This window comes from Dreissena polymorpha, chromosome 10, assembly GCF_020536995.1.
Source record: "Dreissena polymorpha isolate Duluth1 chromosome 10, UMN_Dpol_1.0, whole genome shotgun sequence".
Lineage (NCBI taxonomy): Eukaryota > Metazoa > Mollusca > Bivalvia > Myida > Dreissenidae > Dreissena > Dreissena polymorpha.
In genome coordinates this window covers 15307393-15330647 of record NC_068364.1, presented here as the reverse complement: position 1 = coordinate 15330647, position 23255 = coordinate 15307393, and the positions used below count along the sequence as shown (strand labels likewise).

At 36.0% G+C, this 23255-nt stretch overlaps 1 protein-coding gene and 1 long non-coding RNA gene across 3 annotated transcripts; both read left to right on the top strand.

Moving 5' to 3' along the window:
* Positions 1–469: 469 nt before the first annotated feature.
* On the top strand, positions 470–4288 carry LOC127848880 (uncharacterized). Its single transcript, XR_008034801.1, has 3 exons — positions 470–553; positions 1506–1650; positions 3489–4288. It is a non-coding gene; the product is annotated as an uncharacterized LOC127848880 (long non-coding RNA).
* Positions 4289–14149: 9861 nt separating this feature from the next.
* Positions 14150–19091, top strand: LOC127848876 (glyoxylate reductase/hydroxypyruvate reductase-like). 2 transcript variants are annotated; one of them, XM_052381539.1, is made up of 4 exons: positions 14150–14248; positions 16070–16240; positions 17292–17384; positions 18376–19091. In XM_052381539.1, exons 1-4 carry the CDS (start codon positions 14194–14196, stop codon positions 18876–18878), a joined length of 822 nt encoding a protein of 273 aa, XP_052237499.1. In that variant the 5' UTR covers positions 14150–14193; the 3' UTR covers positions 18879–19091. The 2 variants fall into 2 exon arrangements, with proteins under 2 accessions (XP_052237499.1, XP_052237498.1); XM_052381538.1 differs by having other exon boundaries at positions 14150–14515.
* Positions 19092–23255: the final 4164 nt, after the last annotated feature.

Genomic DNA, 23255 nt, shown 5'->3' with positions numbered 1-23255 from the left:
TTATTTATGCTTTCTGCTATATTTGCTTAAATGTGTTATTAAATAAAGTAAAAGCTATTTACCATTTTAATTCACTTATTAACTAAGACGCGCCAGTGTTTCAATGTCGTTCATCTAGCATTTGATAGACAATGCTCAATTACTGCAATGGCTCTTATAGTGGCAGACATACTGTACGTGGTGTTGTATACGGTGAGATAATGATACAATATGCGTTGACAATTACGTCAAGTAAGCCTGGTATTAAAGACTATGAACCCCGATCTTGGAAAACGGGGATTAATGAATGCGCGTAAAGTGTCGTCACAGATAAGCCTGTGCTATCTACAGAGGCATATTGGGGCCGACACTAGCCGGTTGCACTAGATTTTCGCAAAGTCTTCCAATACAGCGGACATTTTCTTCCCTGATTAACATGTGCATTTTGTTTAATTCGCTTTCCAAATACTCGTTTAACATCGTATATAGTTTCACTGTGAATGAACAAAAACTGTCACGTGACCCCAAAAGTCAACGTCAGTAGGCGTTTTACGAAGGAAAACAGCCGCACCAGGTAGGTTTTTGTCAATATCTTCGCTAATCGTTTTTTGGCTTTCATACGACCTAGGGCGGGCAATAAGGCATGTATAAAGCTTGCGATCGGTATATCACGCGTTGTGTGTGTTGCTTTGGTTTTCGAGAACACTTCGGCGCAAATTTTCATTTAAGAAGCAAACGTCAGTAGTAAAACAAACAAAGAGTCGATGTTTACACAAATAAACGATCACAGAACTATCTATGCGTTACCGGACGAACATATATTACATATTTCTTCGCGTACACAAACGAAAATATGCATCGAATAATAAATATACGTTTAAAGAGAAGAAACAAATATGGCAAACGTCAGTAGTACATTTAAGAATGGCAAACGTCAGTAGCCAAAAATGCAAACGGCAGGAGCAGAATTTATGCAGGCGGTCCTTCTACCTTGTAGACACACCCATAACTATGTTTACTAATATAATGCCATTTATTTTAACAAGTATTATATTTCTGTTCAAAACAGTAAGATTTATAAGCTTGGTAGTATTTATTACCACGCACACACAAGAACTGCAACTGTGCTGTATAAATAAATACGTACGAAAAGTTAACAAGTTCCTTTGAAATTGCACGTTTATGAACGAATATGGTAAATGATATGGTGCGAGCGCGACACGCGCGTGTGTGTTGTTCATGTTAATTTCCCAACAGTCATCGTCAGCTGTTATAAATAATACATTTATGCCATAAAATGATTACATTACATTTTACTTGCGACTTTTTAAAGTTTAAAATCTTATTATTCATTTCGAATTTCTAATTGTAACAAGAAACAATTACCCCGCAAAATTATATTCTTAAACGCTATCCAATGTCTATATCTTCGAATACTGTGTTTACATTATACATTAGCTGTTTAAAGTTTCCTAACATAATGCATACCGATAGTGTTTAATCGGTATATTTAACCTGTATTTCAGATATGTCACATGTGTGTCGTTTTTGTGGAGATGCCCTCAAAACCAAGTGGGGATTAAAGCTGCACGAGGACAGGCATCTCGGCGTGTCAAAATATTCATGCTGTGATAAGCAATTTAGTAGAAAAGAGGACCTCACCAGACACATGTGAGTATTTGTTCAGTAAACGACAAGAAGCATTAACTGACATTTTTAATAAGTATCGGAACATATTCATGTTCACACTAATTCATTCATAATGTCATTAACGGGACTCTGTCACTATAGTACCCCCAACAACTCTGAAATGAAGAATATAATATTAGTAAATAATACATGATATAATAACGTGAATATTTCGTGATAAAAGTATCAAGTCATTTTAAGATGAAATAGTTAACACTATTATTCAGTTTGTTAGGTTATACTGTTTAATATTCTGCATAACATTAACAGTTGCGTAGAAATCGGTAATTTGATATGTCTTCATTTGAGCCCGAATTGGTGAGCTTGATCCCCGCTTTGGGTTTAAAGGGATCTTTTCACGCTTTGGTAAATTGACAAAATTGAAAAAAGTTGTTTCAGATTCGCAAATTTTCGTTTTAGTTATGATATTTGTGAGGAAACAGTAATACTGAACATTTACCATGGTCTAATATAGCCATTATATGCATCTTTTGACGATTTTAAAACCTAATGATTATAAAGCGTTGCAACGCGAAACAATTGAATAATTTGGAGAGTTCTGTTTTTGTCGTTAAATTTTGTGAAACTACGAAGATTGCTTATATAAGGTATAAAATACGACAAGTATGTGTACTTGGCGGAATAGTTCAGTAGGCTAAAGCGTTTTTACTTCAGGACTCTGGCAGGACTCCAGGGGTCACTGGTTCGAAACCTGCTCCGGGGAATGTTCTTTTCCTTTTTTAAATTTTATTCTTGATTTTTTACTGGAGCTTTTACGATCCAATGTTTACATTTATCAATATAAAGCATTTAATGAATAAGTTAAAAAATGCCAAAATCTGTGAAAAGGCCCCTTTAAATTATCATCTCGGCTGGAAGACGATATCTCCGCCCACTTAATTACGTGATATTGCGGTCAGAAAACAGACAAGCTAACACCAAAGTGACGTATATGCTCAGAGATTACGCGACATTCTGTGTGATTGTAATAAACAGTTAATCCCTTATAACACTGGTATAATTGTTTTGTATAATTTATTGATTTGAAAATGCAAAAAAAAAAGTTTAAAAAAATAATCTTAGCTTTATATAATAGGTATTTCAGTAAGTTAAACACGCTCTCAAACGCTGGCGCTGGTACCGAAATCCCTAACCCCCCTCCCCTCCCGCCCCATGTTACGGGGTTTAATGTTGGTATTAATAATAAATAACACCTCTGCAGTGGTATTTACCGATGTTATTTACGAAAAATTTTAACAAAACATTGTTTGCACATTCATCTGACACGAACAAGCGTTTTATAACTGTGATTTCGGACGCTCTCAAACGCTCGCGCGGGTACCGAAATTGCCCATGTTACTAGGTGTAATGGTGGTAATAAATAACACTACTTCAATGGTATTTACTGATTTTATTTACTAAAATATTAACAAAACATTGTATGCACATGCATCTGACACGAACAAGCGTTTTACAACTTGGATTTGGCGGACAGGTCGCTAGCAACCGGCACACCCGATTTATCGATCGTTGAATGTTCGATCGATAGTTAGATACGAATTTGATTGACAGCCGGCGAGATGTCAATTCATTAAACATGTTATCGATTTGTTTTTTATGTGTTAATGCCAAAAATATAGAAATTTTACGAACAGTATATAGCATTTCAAGAAAAACAAATGTTATGCTATTTGTGACTTGGAATTCACAAGATTCAAATGCAGACGTAAATGCGTACCTTTTGGCGAATACAACTATACACGTTCATTTCAAATTAGAACGTTTGTAATAGTGTCTTCATTTGTGAACTTATTTTTAAGGTGCGGTGTGCATGGGGAAACGAAAGAACATGTGTGTCCAACCTGCTCTGCAGAATTTGCAACGAAAACTCTATTAACAAGACACAGACGACGAGAGGAAGAAGAGGCAAGATTCAAGTGTGATGTGTGTGGCGCAGAGTTAAAACAAAGTGTGGACCTTCAGGTGCATATGCACATCCATAGTGACGAGAGAGTGCAAAAATGTGACATATGTGACAAGACTTACAGGCACAGAAGTAGTCTGTAAAACACAGGGCAAACAAACATGTCAATTGAATATAATATTATACATTTTAGAGCAAGTTGTTGCACGCTATTTTTATTATTTAGTTCTGTTTTGATTTATTATTGTTCATTGTTACCGGTAGTACATTGTACAGTTAATATGATCTCACATTGTTTATTTTTTTCCGTCCGAATGCCGAGGTATATTGTTTTTCCCTCCTAATAATCAATAATATCCGATAGTGTTGTCAATTCTTTGAATTTGCTTGTTTGATTTTTTCTTTATCGCAGTTTGATTTTCAATATGACCGGTTGATGGTATTAGCAGTAATTGTTTGGTGATAATTTAACATTAAAATAGTACGAATATGTGTGTATACCCCGATATCTTAATGCATTCATGCCAATCAGTAATGTGTCACATTTTAACCGCTTTGGCAGATCATTCATTTGTTTTAATTTACATAGATATTCGGACGCATTGTACTTTTATATTCCTATTCAACGCACTTTTGTCTTGAATCCTAAAACCCTGTAAACATCGAAGGCGACTATATGTGTTATATTCTGAGAAAACTGGGCATAATGCATGTGCGTAAAACTGGGCATAATGCATGTGCGTAAAGTGTCGTCCCAGATTAGCCTGTGTGGACTGCACAGGCTAATCTGGGACGACACTTTACGCACATGAATTATGCCCAGTTTTCTCAGAACACGACACATATAGTCAAATGCGAGAATGGCGCCTAACAATCTAACAGTCCAATGTTTTTTGCGGGTTGAAAAAGTAAGTTTTAACTAGAGGGCCAAGTTCAGTTGTTGTTGTTGTTTGTTTTTTTCTTTTTGAAATTATTTTGCAATATGTATGTCTTATTTGTGATTGATTTATGCTGATTATCTGTGATTTGTTTCTACATTGTTTTTCAAGATTATTTTGTGATATTCCACTAATAATCTGTGTGTTTCCATGTTTAAATATATTGCTTGACTGTAGTTTATTTTTATAACCTATTAATGTACACTAAATTCAAGGCGAATTGTGCAGCAATTTTATGTTACCTTCTTATTTGTGTTTTTGCATTACGGTTTTATTCGGAGAGCTCCACCCAAGTAGTGTGTGTGCTCGCGCACGTGCGTGCGTAATTGTGATAATTAATTGTGCCAAAAATAAAATAAGTAAACTGGAGAAATTTTAGTTGTTTTATTTACTTCAAAAAATAAGAAACTACACAATTAAAAAAGTAAGAATATTTTGTAAATCAGATAGAATATTAATACAAGGAAAGTTATATGCTAATGCATATTCATACATACACTAGGATCTAATGTTTGCAATTCTACCACGACACACATCATGTCTATCTAGACAAAGACGAAAATCAAGTGCGGGCTATTCTGCAATAATTATCGGTAGAGCTTTGTTTTTAAAATAGTTTCTAACAGTTCACGGACATATTTTAGTAAAATGCATACACTAAAACGCGCTCTAGAATAAATGTTATAAATTTGACTTAGAAATGCAATGTAACAAGAAATAGTATTTTTGATGATGAAGGGAATAACTGCAGCCACAAAGAAAGATAAATTGAATAACTGCATCCACATAGAATGTTAACTTTTTGGAAACTTAATTTACATATCACTTTTAAATGAAAACGACGTTACATGTATGTAACTATTTAACGACGTCACTAAATAGAGTTTCGCGCTAGGCATCTATAGGAAAAAAATACCCGGACATTAATTTCTGCGTTCTGCAGCGTAGTTAAACCAAATTAGTACCAACAAATCATGCTTTCATCTAGCAAAGTTTTTCTGTTGTTTTAGTCATTAATTCCCATCCTGGATGTTAAAAGCATCTTTGATTCGTTTCGTCGAGCTTTTTCCCACCGAACTCCCAGTGTTCCTTTGTGAATGGCATTTCTGTTTGTAGATACAGTTCCTAATTTGACCCTTGTCGATCTTTCTCTTTTGTCAAACTCATGGTCCGTGAAAAAATGTCGCAAGTTAAAGTCCGATATTTGGCTAAAGTTTGGCAAATTAACAAATAATTAAAAACTAATAAAAGTCATATTCACGTTTAAATGTTTTGCTACAGAAATCTGAAGAAAAACTAAACCTACTTTATTTGAACACATGTTAGTAGACCATCCTTCCTGCACAATCGGCATTCGTCTTGACAGCTGTTGGTGGATGTCATCTCACTTGCATCCGTCAGCTTGTACACGTGTGACCGCCCGGTTCTGTATACAAACTTCCTGGTCAATCATAAAAAATAACTATTTTATTTAAACAACAAACCCTTATAACGTGACGGTTTCGTGGAAAAAATAGACCGCTTAACGGTCTTAAAATCAATAAATGTAAAACATTTCATGGAATAATGGTACAAAAATAAACGAGACATTTATTTGTTTTTGCATACTTGTAAATCAATTTTTAATTGCTTGTCATCAAGACGGTTTCTACAATTTTGATACAACAAACATGCACATATATACAAGTATGCCACTTTTTTTTTATAACACAATTACATATCTGCCCTAAACGAATGCCCATAATTATTATGTAATTATTAATTATTCTATAAAAAATCTTAAGATCTCAACCTTCATTATTTTGTACAAGGTAGTTTTAGGTAACTAACGAAAGAAACATGCGATTTTACCTATTTGGGTCGAGTCGAACTTGAAGCTGTTCTGTTGCAGTTCCTATGAATCGACCAAACTCTTCCGCCGACACGGTCCCGCAACCTGTCTTGTCATGGAGTGACAATTCAGAAAAGAACGTCTCACCAATTAGACTGCTGAACGCCCTTACATTATAACTGCAACCATGACAGAGGAAATACAATTGCGTTTTTGCATCAATATGAGATATGAGTGCCTCCCAAAGCTGCCATGGCCATCCAGCAACATGCATTGTCGGTGGCGGAAATTTTCCAAAGTTTACGTGTGACAACAAACGTGACCTCAGTAGATCTCTATTAAAAAACCTCTCGGCAGTGGTCTGTCCGGAACTGTCTTCCGATTCCCACCATAGACGAATGTCTCGGCATAAGTCGGCCGACTGATTAAAGTCACACTTTCGCATTTCAATTTCTACGGCCTCAGAAAAATGCGTTGCTGCCATCGATGCGGACATGGGATCGGTAACTTCTTCAATCATAATTGGGGTTAATAAAGTGTTCCCCCCTTTTGCAACTCTTTTCCAAGCTTCATTATTCACAAGATCCAAACCGCCTTTGCAAGATTTTCGTCTTGTACGAGTGAGAAGGTGCGTGGCATCAATGCACTTCACTTCATATTGCATTCTTCTCTTGCTATATTCTGGATGATAAAACCATTCTCGAACTTCCACTTTCCCATTTACTTCAATTAAATTGCAAATGCCTACTTTAGCTTTCCATACTTCATAACGGTCTTGCCAAATGCACTCAGCATATGCACAATTAATTCATATTTTGATGTGTTTGCAATAACTTTCGCGCAAAGTTCTGCTAACGTTTTAAGTGTGGCCTTCTTTTTCTTAGAATTCTTTTTCACATGATAATTAAGCCCTAGTTTCTCGGATAACTTTTCAAGTTTTTTCTGTTTAGTCGTAGTTTCATTGACATTTATGGTTGTAGACTTCTTAAAGAAACGCACTATAACACGAATATCAGCATCAAGTAACGACTGCATTCTTTCCAAACTTGAAAGTATTACAGTAATATCTGTAACCTGCGATGTGTTCCATTTACCTTTTTTTGTTACTGTTTTGGTCTTATTTTAACATTGCTAGCAGACATTTAGCATCTTCATTAGAAATGTGCTCATCCAAGTGAGAGTCTTCTTTATCTCGACCAAAATCCTGTTCTGGATCATTTACAATATCCTCCGTATTATTATCTGCACATTCATCTCCTTGGGTAATTTCTCTGTCGCTCAAATTGTTTGACGGTGTAGCTTTCTCAGAGGTAAGGATTTTATTGCGTTTGAGAGGTGGAAAGTTTCTAATATAATTACTCACCACGACCACTTTTGATCCATTTTCATTGTGATAAATCCATTTAGGTTTCTTGTTCATGCCACGAAATTTTGATACGACTTCTGTCTTTTTTGTCTGTTCTACTTCTCGCCATGCATCTTTTTGTAACTGAAGCGTTGTCAGTGGATTATTTTCAGAATCTCGCACAACAAGGTTATGCAATTGTCCGTCAAAGGACTGGCAAGGGATATGAATACCTGATTCATGACACCTGTTGTGTACTTCTTCCGCTATTTCTCTCATTTTTTTAGTTTCGAGACTATATCCTTTCGTAAACCAAGCTACAGGAGATGACAGAGACAGGTTTTTGTTCCAACTTCTATTCAAATCAGCGCAAATAAACACTACAGCTTCAGTCGCCTTCTCTCGTTTTATTTCGTGGATTTGGGAATGGAGATCCACAAGAGAATTTAGTAGCACTGATATTTCATGCACTGTATGAACTTCAAAAGCACTTCTTACAGTTGCTTTTCCAACTTTTGCGGACGGAAAACACCCAAAAAAACAAGCGTCTTTTGACGCACGTTCGATCTCATCTTTCAATGTTTTGACACTAGAACACAATGTATTAGGTCGTTTTGGATTTGAAGTGTCATATATTGATCTTGCGATTTCCATTGCGTTGTTATATAGGTTAATATTTCGCTCTACCTTAAATATGGATGTCAGAGTTTCTGTCCATGACAAGTAAATCAACGAGTTCACATTTAACGCCTCAATCTGTGACAGACATTGCAATAAATATCTCGGTGGTAATTGAAAATGAATGTCTGTGGTTGGACATTTAATTTCAACTGCCATTCTTGTAGACAATAATGATGTATCTTGTCTTAAACTGCCATCGGGTGACACCACACAAAACGTGTTTCCGCTATCATCACTTGAAATAACGCACCCTTCTTCACAAAATATCATACCAGGAAATAAAACTGGTATCACTTTTCCGAAAAGGGTAGCTACTGCATTTATTTCGTTTTCTACACCATGTTTCATTGCATCTTTAACTTTTTCAGAGAACTGTTTTTCAGGGGCTCCACATATTACTTGTTCGAAATGTTCTTTGAGATTTTTCAAACCATCCTGCCCGATACTGTGGTAGAGAGTACTTCCAGTTACCTTGGCCTTTGACCTTATATCAAACCATGCGGTAGACCTTTGTTTTATCAAACGTGGGTCATCTTTTTCTGTTGCTAGGTCTGTCAGTGTTTCTAAAGACTTGTATGCTTCCAAACTGTTCAAATCTACCATTATGTCATCTATGTACTTACATCCGTTTATAGCGCTTATAATTTTGCAAATGTCTCTGATAATTGTTTCACATTTTCCCTTGACTTTATTTATGTCGTACAGGAGACCAATAATGGAACTTATTGCATAACAATATTTTCCACTTCTCCAGTTCTCTGTTCCACTTCGTTCTATCAACTTGTCCTTTGCATATTCCTTCTTCGTTTTTAACTTATCCATGTATTGTATTCCGGTTGATATTTTCTTAAGAGAGTCCAATAAGGTTTTTTTTTATTTGTTCCTTGATTTCAATTGGTAGATTCGGTAGACCAATCTTTTGTTCAACCACTGCAACTGTTTGGCCCAAAGCACTAAGCTCAGCCGTTATATCTTCTAATCGATTTCTTTTATCGTGTAATGTCTCTCCGTCTTCAAATCCAATAAGGTCAATATCGCCACAAAATTTCGTAAGACCTTGCTTTATCTTCTTTCCATCAAAGGTTAAACATGCCGACCTGTGTCCAATATTTTGACCAAGCGCCTTTATACCGTCGTTGCAAATCCCCGGGTCCCTTTGTGATTCACTTGTGTATGGGTTGAACGACTGTAACACCTTTATATCTGGCACAGCAAAGTTAAGTGTAGAACTTGTCGGTGAATATTGTTTCTCAGTGCACACATCTTGATTGAATGTCTTGTTTTTGAATCCTGACATGAAATTTATAAATCTTCCTCCAAATATCCGCCATCCGCACTTCCAAAACAATTTAGTAGTATCGTCATATCGCATTCTTGTAATGTTTATATTGTTGAACCAGTTAACAACGTCTGTCCACAAAAGAAGGGCAATATTGTCCAAAGGAAATTTGTCCTCAACCACTAGTCTAAAAAATGACAGAAATGTCAAATGTTACTGTGAATGCTGGGATAACTTTTTGATAACCTTTGGAAGCACCTTGTTGTATTCACTTAAAATGCTTTGAAGGTCATTTGTTCCGGCAAGTATTTCGCAATCATCCATATCACAAAAGTCAATTGTTTGTTTATTTTTGTCACATTTGGATATTTTGTCAACGTCGTTTGAAGAGAAACATGTTTGACTTGGAACAGTATCATTTGTTTCCGGATCACTCGTTTTAACGTCCTGTGCATGCACTATATGATCGTCAATGTGTCTGTACCAATTAATATCATCATCGTTTGAGTCTGCACTAGGAAATAGATTTCTATTTGACAGTCGTATTGCTTTGTACAAGGGTGATCGAAAAGCTGGAGAAGCAGGCGATTTGCAAGGGGTAAGCTTTCGTTTGCATTTGAAGAGTGATAATCTTCCTGGCGATGCTACTGGAGATTGTTCTACAAGAACGCATTGAATTGGTTTAGCAGATCGACCTTTCCTTTTTTCCGTAACTCCAAAACACTTTTCTTTCTTGTCATTCAGAAATGTAAAATATAAATATATATAAGTGTCGCTCTGTGAAAAGGGGGTTTAAAGCGTAAAGTGTCGTCCAAGATTAGCATGTGCAATCCGCACAGGCTAATCAGGGATGACACTTTCCGCTTGTATGATATTTTTGTTTTAAGAAAGTCTCTTCTTCGCAAAAATCTAGTTTAGGCGGAAAGGGTCGTTCATGATTAGCCTGTGCGGACTGCACAGGCTAAACTGGGACGACACTTTACGCACATGCATAATTGCATTAAACCCCATTTTCACAGAGCGACGCTTATATGTATTTTCCTTAAAATTTAATATTAGTAGATATTAAGAAAACGGCTATATGTATGAAATGTTATGGTGTTGATGAATTGCATCAGCTTACATCCTATAAAAGCCTATTTTTGTATGGATGTAAATAATCTGTATAAAAAATTCGTTTATTAACGACAGCATTTTATTAAAATATGCAAATTATACGTATAGACATCTCAGAAGACTAGTAATTCACCATTTCGATGTTTTGTTATTCCGTTAAGGTTTTCAATGTAAGATACTGTTTTGCGTTATTTACTTTTGCTTTAGATAATAAGGCAATAGGCAGAATTATGGTTGCAGTTGTCTTCTAATTAATGTAAATGTCAATCAACAAATGTGTGTGCACTGAATGGCTACATGTGAATAAACAAACCGTATACTAGTACCTCGAACTGTATTGAAATAAAGACTTCAGTGTTTTTACCTTTCGGGCGGCTGGGGACGCATGTTGTCCGTCGCGGACAAAACCATTAAGTTGAGGCTAAGCTGAAAGAAACAACAAGCACCTAAGCACTTTTGACAATGTACAGTAACCATCATTGACACCCTTTAAATGATACTAACATTTTAAAGAAAATATTCGAACAGTTAACATATTATAAGGCACAAATAAATAAGGTTACATTTGTTGATTTTTTGTTTTTGCGGAAGTTATATATGTCGTGCATTGTGACATCAATCTGAATGTGTAATATCTAACTCTTAATTAGTATAAATTGCATTATTTCCGTGTTTTGCATTAAATGAAACGCCTGCATATATTCGGCTACTGCCGTTTGCATTTTTTGGCTACTGACGTTTGCCATTCTTAAATGTACTACTGACGTTTGCCATATTTGTTTCTTCTCTTTTAACGTATATTTATTATCCGATGCATATTTTCTTTTGTTTACGCGAAGAAATATGTAATATATGTTCGTCCGGTAACGCATAGATAGTGCTGTGATCGTTTATTTGTGTAAACATCGACTCTTTGTATGTTTTACTACTGACGTTTGCTTCTTAAATGAAAATTTGCGCCGAAGTGTTCTCGAAAACCAAAACAACACACACAACGCGTGATATACCGATCGCAAGCTTTATGCATGCCTTATTGCCCGCCCTAGGTCGTATGAAAGCCAAAAAACGATTAGCGAAGATATTGACAAAAAACCCACCTGGTGCGGCTGTTTTCCTTCGTAAAACGCCTACTGACGTTGAATTTTGGGGTCACGTGACAGTTTTTGTTCATTCACAGTGAGTTTTGGAGCGAATGCTAAATAACCGTTTATATTTTTAAAACGTGTGTATTCGGCCACTGTGTTCCCTCGCATTGTAAAAGGGTCGTTTAAGTTATTGATATGATAAACAATTTGAGTATGTTAACGATTGTTTAATACTACTTTAATCGGAACAAAACGTTATTTGATTGGCGTGGTTTACTACATGTTCACCGTACCTTATAAAGCATCATATGAAAACACACGGAAGCTTATTATCTACCTAGAAATGTTTTGGTACGGGGTATTAAACGCTAACAACCAAAGTGTGGCAATTAAAATAAAGAACATTGCGGTTCGTTTATAACATACATCCATCGCTTTGAACTGTAAGTTTCAAATAAAACCATCGAGTCCACATAAAACTAGAGCTAGTATTGTCAACAATAGTTTTGATGTCTTACTGTTTCAAGCATAACTTTACGATTGAAAGGTTAGATGTAAGGTTTGCGATGTACAATTTCAAAGACGTTGTGAATGTAACGAACACGAGGCCAAAGTTGTGTTGAAAGGCATACTCAACTTATTATAAGCAATGTCAATGTCATTCTTTTTTATGAATAGTTGTTTCATGAATTATGTTCACGGTTTTAAAAACTATATTTTTGAGACTACGTATTTATTTAAGCAGAAAATGCAAATATAGAGATAGAGATTGAACATGACTCCTGTGTGTTTATAATTTATTCCAGTTCCAGTGAGTGTGTACAAGAATGATCAGAATAACATATGTATTTGAAGACATAAAATGTAAACAAATATGCTATTATGTTCATAAACGACCCGCGTCAGTCGAAAATGTGTCTTATGTCATGCAACCAGCGTAGCTTAAGAGCAGCCTGTGCAACAACAGAGTCTGGCCGGAAGCTACGCTGTCCGCTAATGAGAACACAAAAAAACTTGACTGACTTTGTAGCGGACAGTGTTACTCTGTACCAGACTGCGCGGATGGGCAGGCTGGTTGGGAAATACGCTAGTCGCATATGTCATAAAACCCATTTTAGCAAGATTCCACAAAATGTTAGCGTAAACAAATTCTTTTATTTTCTCACCAGACCGACACTGTTCGGCCTTTGAAATTAGGCGCTGTCTTTTGGCGTATGGAAACAGGAATTGCAAGCAACACTTCGTCGTATTATGAAGTCCATTTGTGGTAAGCTATTTTCAAATACAATTATAAATTCCCTTCCGAAAAAGTTGGAGCCACACACGCACGCACACTCACTAGACCGTTTTGACTGCAATATCGAGTTCCGTCAGCACACTTTACAAAAAATTATTAAATTCATTATGTTTTTATTTGTCCTTTTATATTCAGAATTCAAATAAAAGAACAGCGCGAATGGTAATGTGTTTAAACGCGATTTAACTATTTATGTGCACATGTGAACCAACTGCTAGTATGCAAACGTTTACACATACACTATGAATATCTTGTTGATAAAATAGGCTTATCCACACGTATCAACAAAATACATATGCACATATGAATGAAGTCCCTATATCATGGCGTGTTTCTGGACTGTATACGGTGCCAGTTTTGTATGTTTCCACTTGTTATCTGATGCCCGTGAAATCGATATGTGACCCTTAATAAACGCACTACGTTTTTTTTCAGTTTCCTAGTATTTTCAACAATTTTTTATGCAAGTTTTAATTTTTATATCGTTAAGTTGTAGTTGAGTGTTGTTGTTTGTTCTCGCCAGTGTTACAAAATGCATTTTAATTACACAACTTTTCGACTAAGACATATGGATTCAATTTGTTTTCGTTTGTTCTAGTAAATTGTTTTTCTATCAGATTGAACTCTGGCGTATACCAATAGTTGAAATAACAAGGTCTGCTTTGTTCTATAGTATTTGTTACATTTTCGTGGTTTGCTTTACATTTTTAAAAGGCATATTGCTATTTTAATGTTAATGAATAATCCGTTGCCGTTTCGCGTTATTGCCGGTAACGCACTATTGTTGCCGATATTATTCTTTTTGGTTAAGCGTCGTGTACATGAGTTATACTATATTACTAGCTATATTATATTGGAAATAGTTGTATTTAATGATATGTGGGTTTAAGCCTCATTAAGCATGCGCCATTAGCTTCCATGTATCAAATTAACTGTCAGGTGTTCAGTTTGGATGCAAACGTTGTATACATCGCTCTACCAGCGTATACCGTAAAATGATAACATTGGACCGCGAAATACACTGGTAAAATGAAAACAATTACGAGGTCATTTTCTGTGCTGTCGATTATCAGCAGTTTCGTCGGTAATGCTAACTCTACACACTTAATTAATGGTCGACGAATGTACTTAAGTTATCGTAAAATGTCGACAAAACTTAAACCGAAAGTATTCGTAACTCGACGAGTGCCAGAAGATGGGATTAATCTGTTGAGGCAAAAATGTGAGGTGACACAATGGGATAGGGACGAGGCTATTCCTAGACATGAAATTCTAAACGGAGTTAAAGGGGTTGATGGGTTGTTCTGTTTGCTTACTGACAAGATTGACGAAGAAGTTTTATCGACTGCAGGTTAGTTCGATAATAAACATAAAACGGTGTTTAGGTAAGTTTTGCCTCACTCAAAATTTCCAAACAGAACTGTCGGTGTCAAACGCGGATCTTTAGTTGTTTAGGTACCCTTCCAGAGTTTTTACGTATTTTTCGTAATACACAAATGTGAACAGATCCAAGTATACACTTACATTTAAAATAAATAGCTTTTTCGCGTACGACCTGCTGAGACTGCATAAGATTAATTCATTCATACGAGACTGAAATAATTAACGACTAAACGAGTGGTTCACTTGCTATAATTTTTATAGAATTTTATAGCGCTCACATTAAAATTGGCAACTGTCTCAACGTAACACGCATTGATACCTACCTCATTTAATACCCTTCTTGGCAATTAGCCTTACGTAATCTTTGAATTTTAAGTGTTCACAATGATATACTTTAAACTATTGAATCAACGCTACAAAAACATGCACATTGTAAAAGAAATCGACACAACTCATACATGGGGTAAATGCATTATGAAAATGGGAGGGTATTCTTACAGTTTAACCAATTAGGCTCTGTGTGAAATTTTGGGGAGAAGCGATTTTACTCTCACCTTTTCAAATAGTGCCTATATTAATGATCTTCAGGACTTGATAATTTTATCCTATTCTGCAAAAATATGCCAAAAACTATGACAATTAATACACTCTTATATTGTAACACATGTACGTATCGCCTGCTTGATCAGTATGGCCGATTGAGGCCCGTAAAATCTATACCATTAAAAAGCAATCAATAGTATATGGACGTTCACAATTTCTTTAAATAACCGCGCGAACTCAACCGCCCGACTTACACATAGTCATATTCTGACTTACACCTAGCTATGTTCTTACTTACACATAGCTATGTTCTGAATTTAACATAGCTAGGTTCTTACTTACTTATAGCTATGTTCTGACTTACACATAGCTATATTCTGACTAACACATAGTCATGTTCCGACGAACACATAGCTTTGTTCTGACTTACACATAGCTATGTTTTGACGTACACATAGCTATATTCTGACTTGCACATAGCTATGTTCTGACTTATACAAATTTCTGTTCTGAATTACACATAGCTGTGTTCTCAGTTACACGTAGCTACGTTCTGACTTACATATAGCTATATTCTGGCTTACACATAGCTATATTCCGACGTACACATATCTATGATCTGACTTACACATAGCTATATTCTGACGTACACATAGCTATTTTCTGACTTGCACATAGCTATGTTCTGACTAATACAAATTTCTGTTATGAAATACACATAACTATGTTCTCAGTTACACGTAGCTATGTTCTGACTTACACATAGCTTTGTTGCACTGTGTGGTAGCGTTTTATTTTTTGGCAATTGCAAATGCTTACTTCTGCATTCAAAATTAAAATTAATAAAAGTATATTTTTATATTAAACATTTGTGAATATATTCTTGATTATAACTTGTCAATGCCGATAAAATCATTGACTTAATTAAAGGGGAGAAAATTATGTTTCCAGTGATTGACTAAAGTTTTTTCAAATCCAGGAGAAAATCTCCGTGTCGTCGGCACAATGTCCGTCGGTTACGACCATGTTGATTTGTCGGCGTGCCGGAAGCGCGGTATTCCCGTCGGCTACACACCGGATGTGTTGACAAGCGCAACGGCGGAACTGACGATGGCTCTTCTCTTGACGGTGTCACGGCGCATACAGGAAGGTCTGATGTCGGCATATATAAACGATGTGTGCTTTTTATAGTAGATTTCCGAACTTCTCCCAGTAGCTACCTAGTCATGCGTAGTAACTTAAGCCTGTCCATTCACGCAGAAAATCTCATTAGATCCGGAACGATTGTCGGTTTTATTTTTATTCACGATTTCATTAAATCAGCACAGTTTTCTATATAACAAATCATTGTATGTATTGTTTACTGACAGAAATGTATTACAGAAAATATTAAACCTAATTAAATTAATATATGAAACCAATTTTTTAATCGACCATCATTGTGTTGTGTTTAGAAATATGATTCCAGCTATGTAAACATATTCTGTATACAAATATATCACAACATATAAGTCGTGCTCAATGAAAAAATGGCCTAATGCATGTAATTTTATGTTTTGTTTTCTGACAGAAATATATCACTGAAAATATATCATACCAAATTAAATTAATATATATAACCAATATTTGGATCGACCATCATCGTGTTGTGTTTAGAAATATGATTCCAGCTATGCACACATATTCTGTATACAAATATATCACAACATAAAAGTCGCGCTCTTGCAAAAAAGAGCTAATGCATGTGCTGAAGGTGCCGTCCCAGGTTAGCCTGTGAAGTCTGCTTCAGCTTATCAGGAACGACACTTTCTGTTTTTAACCCTTTCCGTGCGGGAACCGAATTTTAAAGGCCTTTGCAAACAGTTTGGATCCAGATGAGACGCCACAGAACGTAACGTCTCATCAGGATCCAAACTGTTTGCTATTATGATAGTATTCTTTGAAAAAAATAGAAGAAAATGCTAATTTTAGAAATTCTGCAGACGACATTTTAGCAGACGACAAATTTCCCAGCATGCAAAGGGTTAAAGTAATTTTTGTTAAAAGGAAGTCTCTGCCTACCAAAAATCCACTCAAGGCGGACATTGTCGTTTTTGATTAGCGGACTGCAAATGCTTATCTGGAGCACCCATAAAACACCTGCATCAAGCTCATTATTCTAAGAGCACCGCTCATATTTAACCTGCATGTCTTGTGCCCAGGTGTGACGGCGGTCAAGGACGGGTCCTGGGGTACGTGGGCCCCTCTTTGGCTGTGCGGACAGGGGCTAGAGGGCGCCACCGTCGGCGTTGTTGGTACGTATTTCACATAGATAGTATATCGTTACACAAATAATAGAACATCGCACTGTAAAAACGGGTTTAAATGCAAGTGCGGGAAGTGTCGTCCCATAATAGCTTATGGAGTCCGTACTAGCTAATCAGGGACAACCCTTGTCGCTGTTATTGTATTTTTCGTGTAAAGGACGTCTTTTCTATACAAAAATCTTGAGACGGAAATTGTCGTCCTAGATTAGCCTGTGTGGACTGCACAGGCTAATCTTGGACGACACTCTACGCACATGAATTAAGCCCTATTTTCACAGAGCGATGCTCATTAATTGATTGTCGGCGTAGTCAGTACGTACATGTACCTAGGTAATAAAAAAAACTTTCATTAAATCTTACTCTAGTCGGCTTGGGCGTAAAGCGTTTAGAAATAAACTACTCCTGACATGTTTAGTCTTACTTTTCACATTTTCTAAGAAGCACCATATTTTTTAAAGGATTATATTTTTCGCTTACATGCCATCATGTGAAGCATGGTATCATATTTATCTTTGTTAAGACCGTGAATCCAGTGTTATGACTATTGAATATTCCTTATATATGTATATACTAGTAGGTGGCGTGATTTAGCGACCACAGTGCTATGACCCTTAGTCCTCGCAAATAATTGTTGTGAAATCTTGTGAGTACTATTAATAGACTTATTTTATACAAACGAGTCCGATTCGTTTTTGTAATATTTACTATGTCTACAACATTTTTGTATAAATAAGAACAGGTAAAGAAATAAACCTGTAGCTGTCCCAATTTGTCGGCTGATTTCTCTATCTAACCTAAAGAGTTTGAATCGACGGAAACAACGTTTGACAAATACAATTTTAGCAGCGAACGTGTGGTTGCAGTAGCAGTAGCAGTAGCAACAACGTCAGCAGCATGAGTAGTTGTACGAACTAGCAACTATGAAAACCGTTTGGATCACTGATTATTTCTGTTTATAATTTTTTTTCATTTCGTTCAGGTCTGGGAAGAATCGGGTTTGCCGTGGCTCAAAGACTGAAACCTTTTGGCGTCTCCAAGATATTGTACACTGGTCAGTCTGAAAAAGCGTCTTCCGCGCAACTTCCGGCTGAATACGTTACATTCGATAAACTTCTTAACGACTCGGATTTCGTCATCGGCTGCTGTGCGCTCAATAGCAAGACAACTGGTCTGTTCAACGCCGACACTTTCAAGAAAATGAAGAAAAATGCGATATTCATCAATACAAGCCGGGGCGGGTTAGTGAATCAGGACGATCTTTACACCGCTTTGAAAAATGGCGATATTTTAGCGGCGGGACTTGATGTGACGTCACCTGAGCCTTTACCGACGTCACATCCGCTTTTGACCTTAGAAAATTGTGTGGTTTTACCGCATATCGGCAGCGCGACGTTGAAAGCAAGGAACGCTATGTCAGAACTGTGTGCTAGAAATATTGTCGCTGCGCTCTATGGGGAACCTATCCCGTGCCAAGTGAAATAAGCGGACACACGTTGATATTGTTGCGTACTAAAACTTAATAAAGGAAATAACATAATACTAATATTAATTTTACACTTAACAAATTGATCAGTTACTTGACGGTATTCTGCCCCAAGACATTGGGGAAAACATGCGCAATTTATACAATATTTTTATTTCATTTTCTATTTTGATCAAGATTGTTCAAAACGCAGAATAACAAAATATTTTGTTGTCGTAGTTGTAAAATATTTGAGCCCAACGATTACAGCTTAGTAAATACTGTCTTTCACTGTGAATGAACAAAAACTGTCACGTGACCACAAAAGTCAACGTCAATAGTCATTTTATGACAACAAACAGCCGCGCAAGGTAGGTTTTTTTCCAATATCTTTGCTGATCATCCTCTGACTTTCATACGACCTAGTGCACGCAATATGGCATGCATATACATGTAGCTTTCAATCGGTATATCACGCGTTTTGTGTGTTGCTCAGGCCCCGTGTTCACAAAACGATTTTGCAATCGAAAATCGATTTTAACTGACATCGATTTTCATTTTTGCCTATCAACTACAATGGAAATCCATTTTCAATGACAAGCAAAATCGATTTTCGATTGCAAAAAATGTTTTGTGAACACGGGGCCTGGTTTTCGAGAACACTTCGGCGGAAATTTCCATTTAAAGGGGCCTTTTCACAGATTTTGGCATTTTTTAAACTTATTCATTAAATGCTTTATATTGATAAATGTAAACATTGGATCGTAAAAGCTCAAGTAAAAAATCAAGAAAAAAAATAAAAAAAAAGGAAAAGAACATTGCCCGGAGCAGGTTTCGAACCAGTGACCCCTGGAGTCCTGCCAGAGTCCTGAAGTAAAAACGCTTTAGCCTACTGACCTATTCCGCCGAGTACACATTCCTTTAAAGGGATCTTTTCACGCTTTGGTAAATTGACAACATTGAAAAAAGTTGTTTCAGATTCGTAAATTTTCGTGTTAGTTATGATATTTGTGAGGAAACAGTAATACTGAACATTTACCATGCTTTAATATAGCCATTATATGCATCTTTTGACGATTATAAAACCTAAAAATTATAAAGCGTTGCAACGCGAAACGATTGAATAATTTGGAGAGTTCTGTTTTTGTCGTTTAATTTTGTATGACAACGAAGATTGCTTATATAAGGTATAAAATACGTGAAGTATGTGTATTCGGCGGAATAGCTCAGTAGGCTAGAGCGTTTTTACTTCAGGACTCTGGCAGGACTCCAGGGGTTACTGGTTCGAAACCTGCTCCGGGTAATGTTCTTTTCCTTTTTTAAATTTTATTCTTGATTTTTTACTGGAGCTTTTACGATCTAATGTTTACATTTATCAATATAAAGCATTTAATGAATAAGTTAAAAAATGCCAAAATCTGTGAAAAGGCCCCTTTAAGAAGCAAACGTCAGTAGTAAAATTACAAAGATTCAGTGTTCTCGAAAATTAACCATCACAGAACTGTCTATGCTTTACCGTACGAACATATATTACACATGTCTATGCATAAACAAACACAAATATCTACCAGATATTAAATAAACGTTTAAAGAGTGAAAACAAATATGGCAAACGTCAGTAGTACGTTTAGGAATGGCAAACGTCATAAGCAAAAATATGCAAACGGCAGTAGCCGAATAAATGCACGCGTTTAATTTAATGAAAAACATGTGAAACAATATAATTTATGCTAATTTAAATTAAAATTAGATATAACAAGTTAAGATTGATGTCATAAATTAATGAACGACATATATAAATTCTGCAACAACAACAATGAACCAATGTTTAAGTGATATTATGTGCATCTAACAGTTTATAGGTGTCTATCGCAACCGTTGTTTATTTTTGGTGTTTTTACTTCATATACACGCATATTCGTTAATGCAGCAGCAACATATTGAAAAATATCCCGGAAAAAGAAATATAATGCTTTTGAATATCAACCGTACTTTCGTTTTGACAACTGACGACAGGAATGATTCGATTTACAATGTGAATCTAAATTGAGTTTTATGCAGATTCGTTCATACGAATCACAAAATTTGGGACGAATATTTGATTATAGCTGCAATGTACAGCTATTTAGTGTCTACTAGTACCAACACATTTTCAACTTTGGCCTGGTCGTGTGTTGTTTTGGGACGCCGGAGTACCCGGAGGATGCGCTTCATTTCCGGTATGGTGACCATCACCCAAACCCATATGCTTTCCGGAACTTGGGTTGAGCCCGGGTCGCCTACGTAAGAAGCACGTCAGATCTATTATGGGCGAGCGCTGCGGTTGTAAACAAGTTGACGAGTCTAAGTGTTACAGTTGACTGTGTAGAATGGGTTATGCCACATAGACATTCAGAAAGAAGTTTTTTTTCGGGTGTTTGCATTGTCTAAGGAAAATAGTCTTTGGGTTAAATATGAATCTTAATCAAATTAACATCATCTACAAAGAAATACTGAAAGCAAATATACAATTATTTTACGATACATATGCAAATAAGATGCTTACAAAACGAATTTTGATTATGTTACAGCATACTGATGAATAACAATCAACGATATTATATGGAACGTGCTCTGTGATAAAGGGGTTTAATGCATGTGCGTAAAGTGTTGTCTCAGAGAAGCCTTGTAGTCCGCACATGCTAATCAAGGACGACACTTTCCGCTTTTATGGTAATTTTTCGTGTACAGAAAGTCTCTTTTTAACTACAATCTAGTTTAGGCGGAAAGTGTCGTCCCTGATTTGTAAGTGCGGACGGCACCAGCTAATCTTGGACGACCCTTTACGCACATACACATGCCTTTAACCCTCTTTTCTTTCACAAAGCAAAATATATATTTGTTGAAAAATATCTCACGATCGGCCTGTCTTAATTTAGAGTGTTTAACGATGTTTGTACTTAGACGAGCCTTGTGACTTAATATTCAAAATACAAGCGGCATTTCAAAACAGCTTGCATTAATTGTGTCATCAGATTATGTGCATCTGCATGTTTGCATAATTCGTATAATTATCATGATAAGGACATATAAACACAAATAAATTTGATATAATATTTGTGTACCTACAATTTGAAAATATAATGCGTCTAAATACTACCACTACTGACTAATGATATCGCGCTATTTGTTTTCTTAGTTTTTAGAGTTGTTTCATCATAACCTTTGCTGTAGATTACCCATACCATTACCACAGTATCGCTTCAAGGCCGGTTACTGTGCTTTATGATGCGACACAATCTCCACGCAGAGTTGTCGCTCCTTACTCTCACATACATTCTCTGCCATCACAAGAAACTCCTACCAGATTCGGCAGGATTTTTTGTTTAAGTATTATATTTTGAAAAGTAGTATCATTTTCTTTTATATGTCGAAAATAGTATATAAGTTTAGCTTCATAATAAAAAAAGTAATTACATAAGTGAACAAAAGTAAAAATAACAAAGGTAACATTACTGTACCATGTGGCTAAGCTATCATTACGTGGTTGGTTATGAAGGCAGGGATTTGATCAAGCAATACTGGTTCCATTCAAATCTCTGAGCGGAGGTTGGATGTGTCACTGATATTCCAGTAAGTGATATACAGGTCTAGTAGTCGGTTTTGGAATAACGGGATACATTAACGAGTGCTTACCGATTAAGGGATAAGCAATACATCAGTACAAACGGTTTCGTTATGAATGTCCTGAAATATCGATTGCAAATTGTTTGCATTATTTTTGCGTTCAAGATTACAATTGTACTGTTATACAGTATGTATTCTTCCCTTTAATTCGGCTTTTGTTTTAATTAAACGGGACAAAGAAACGCGGATCTTTTTATTACAATTTGAATGCAATTATAGATATACACGTTGCACCTTGACGCACAACGTTGTAAACACAGTAACTATTTATAACATCAGTGAATGCGACTAAAATGTTTGTCAACGTTGTCTTAACGTTTTAAGGTAGCGCACCCTTATTATGGGCGCATATCCAAATATAATCTAATTAATTATTTTCTTAATCAGCCTCTTTTCACTGAACTACATGCACTTTTGTAGGTAGGCTTTCCATGCTTTAAAAAAAAAATACCGATTTTTTCAAAACCACCCCCACGCTCGGCTTTTGTCCAGTTTATTTTCACCCCTGGGGTATATAAAAGTTCCATAATTCATTGAAATATCCAAATATTGACATGCAACTGGTGTGTACAGATGCAGTAAAGGTGTTAAAAGTTTAAACAATATAAAATAAGCATTCTTTTACAGACATTAATTTTTTGCAAAATTTATCTATGGAAGAGCGCCATGAAATGTAAGTGATTTCAGCCAAGTAAAAATAGGCTCGGTTAAAAACATAGTGCCATAAAATT

What these genes read in the sequence shown, in the direction of transcription:
- LOC127848876 (XM_052381538.1), top strand. Translation starts at nt 14,194, where the DNA reads ATGAAAACAATTACGAGGTCATTTTCTGTGCTGTCGATTATCAGCAGT. An exon ending in AGAAGTTTTATCGACTGCAG is followed by an intron (nt 14,516 to 16,069) that starts GTTAGTTCGATA and finishes TTTCAAATCCAG; the next exon opens with GAGAAAATCTCCGTGTCGTC. An exon ending in GTCACGGCGCATACAGGAAG is followed by an intron (nt 16,241 to 17,291) that starts GTCTGATGTCGG and finishes TCTTGTGCCCAG; the next exon opens with GTGTGACGGCGGTCAAGGAC.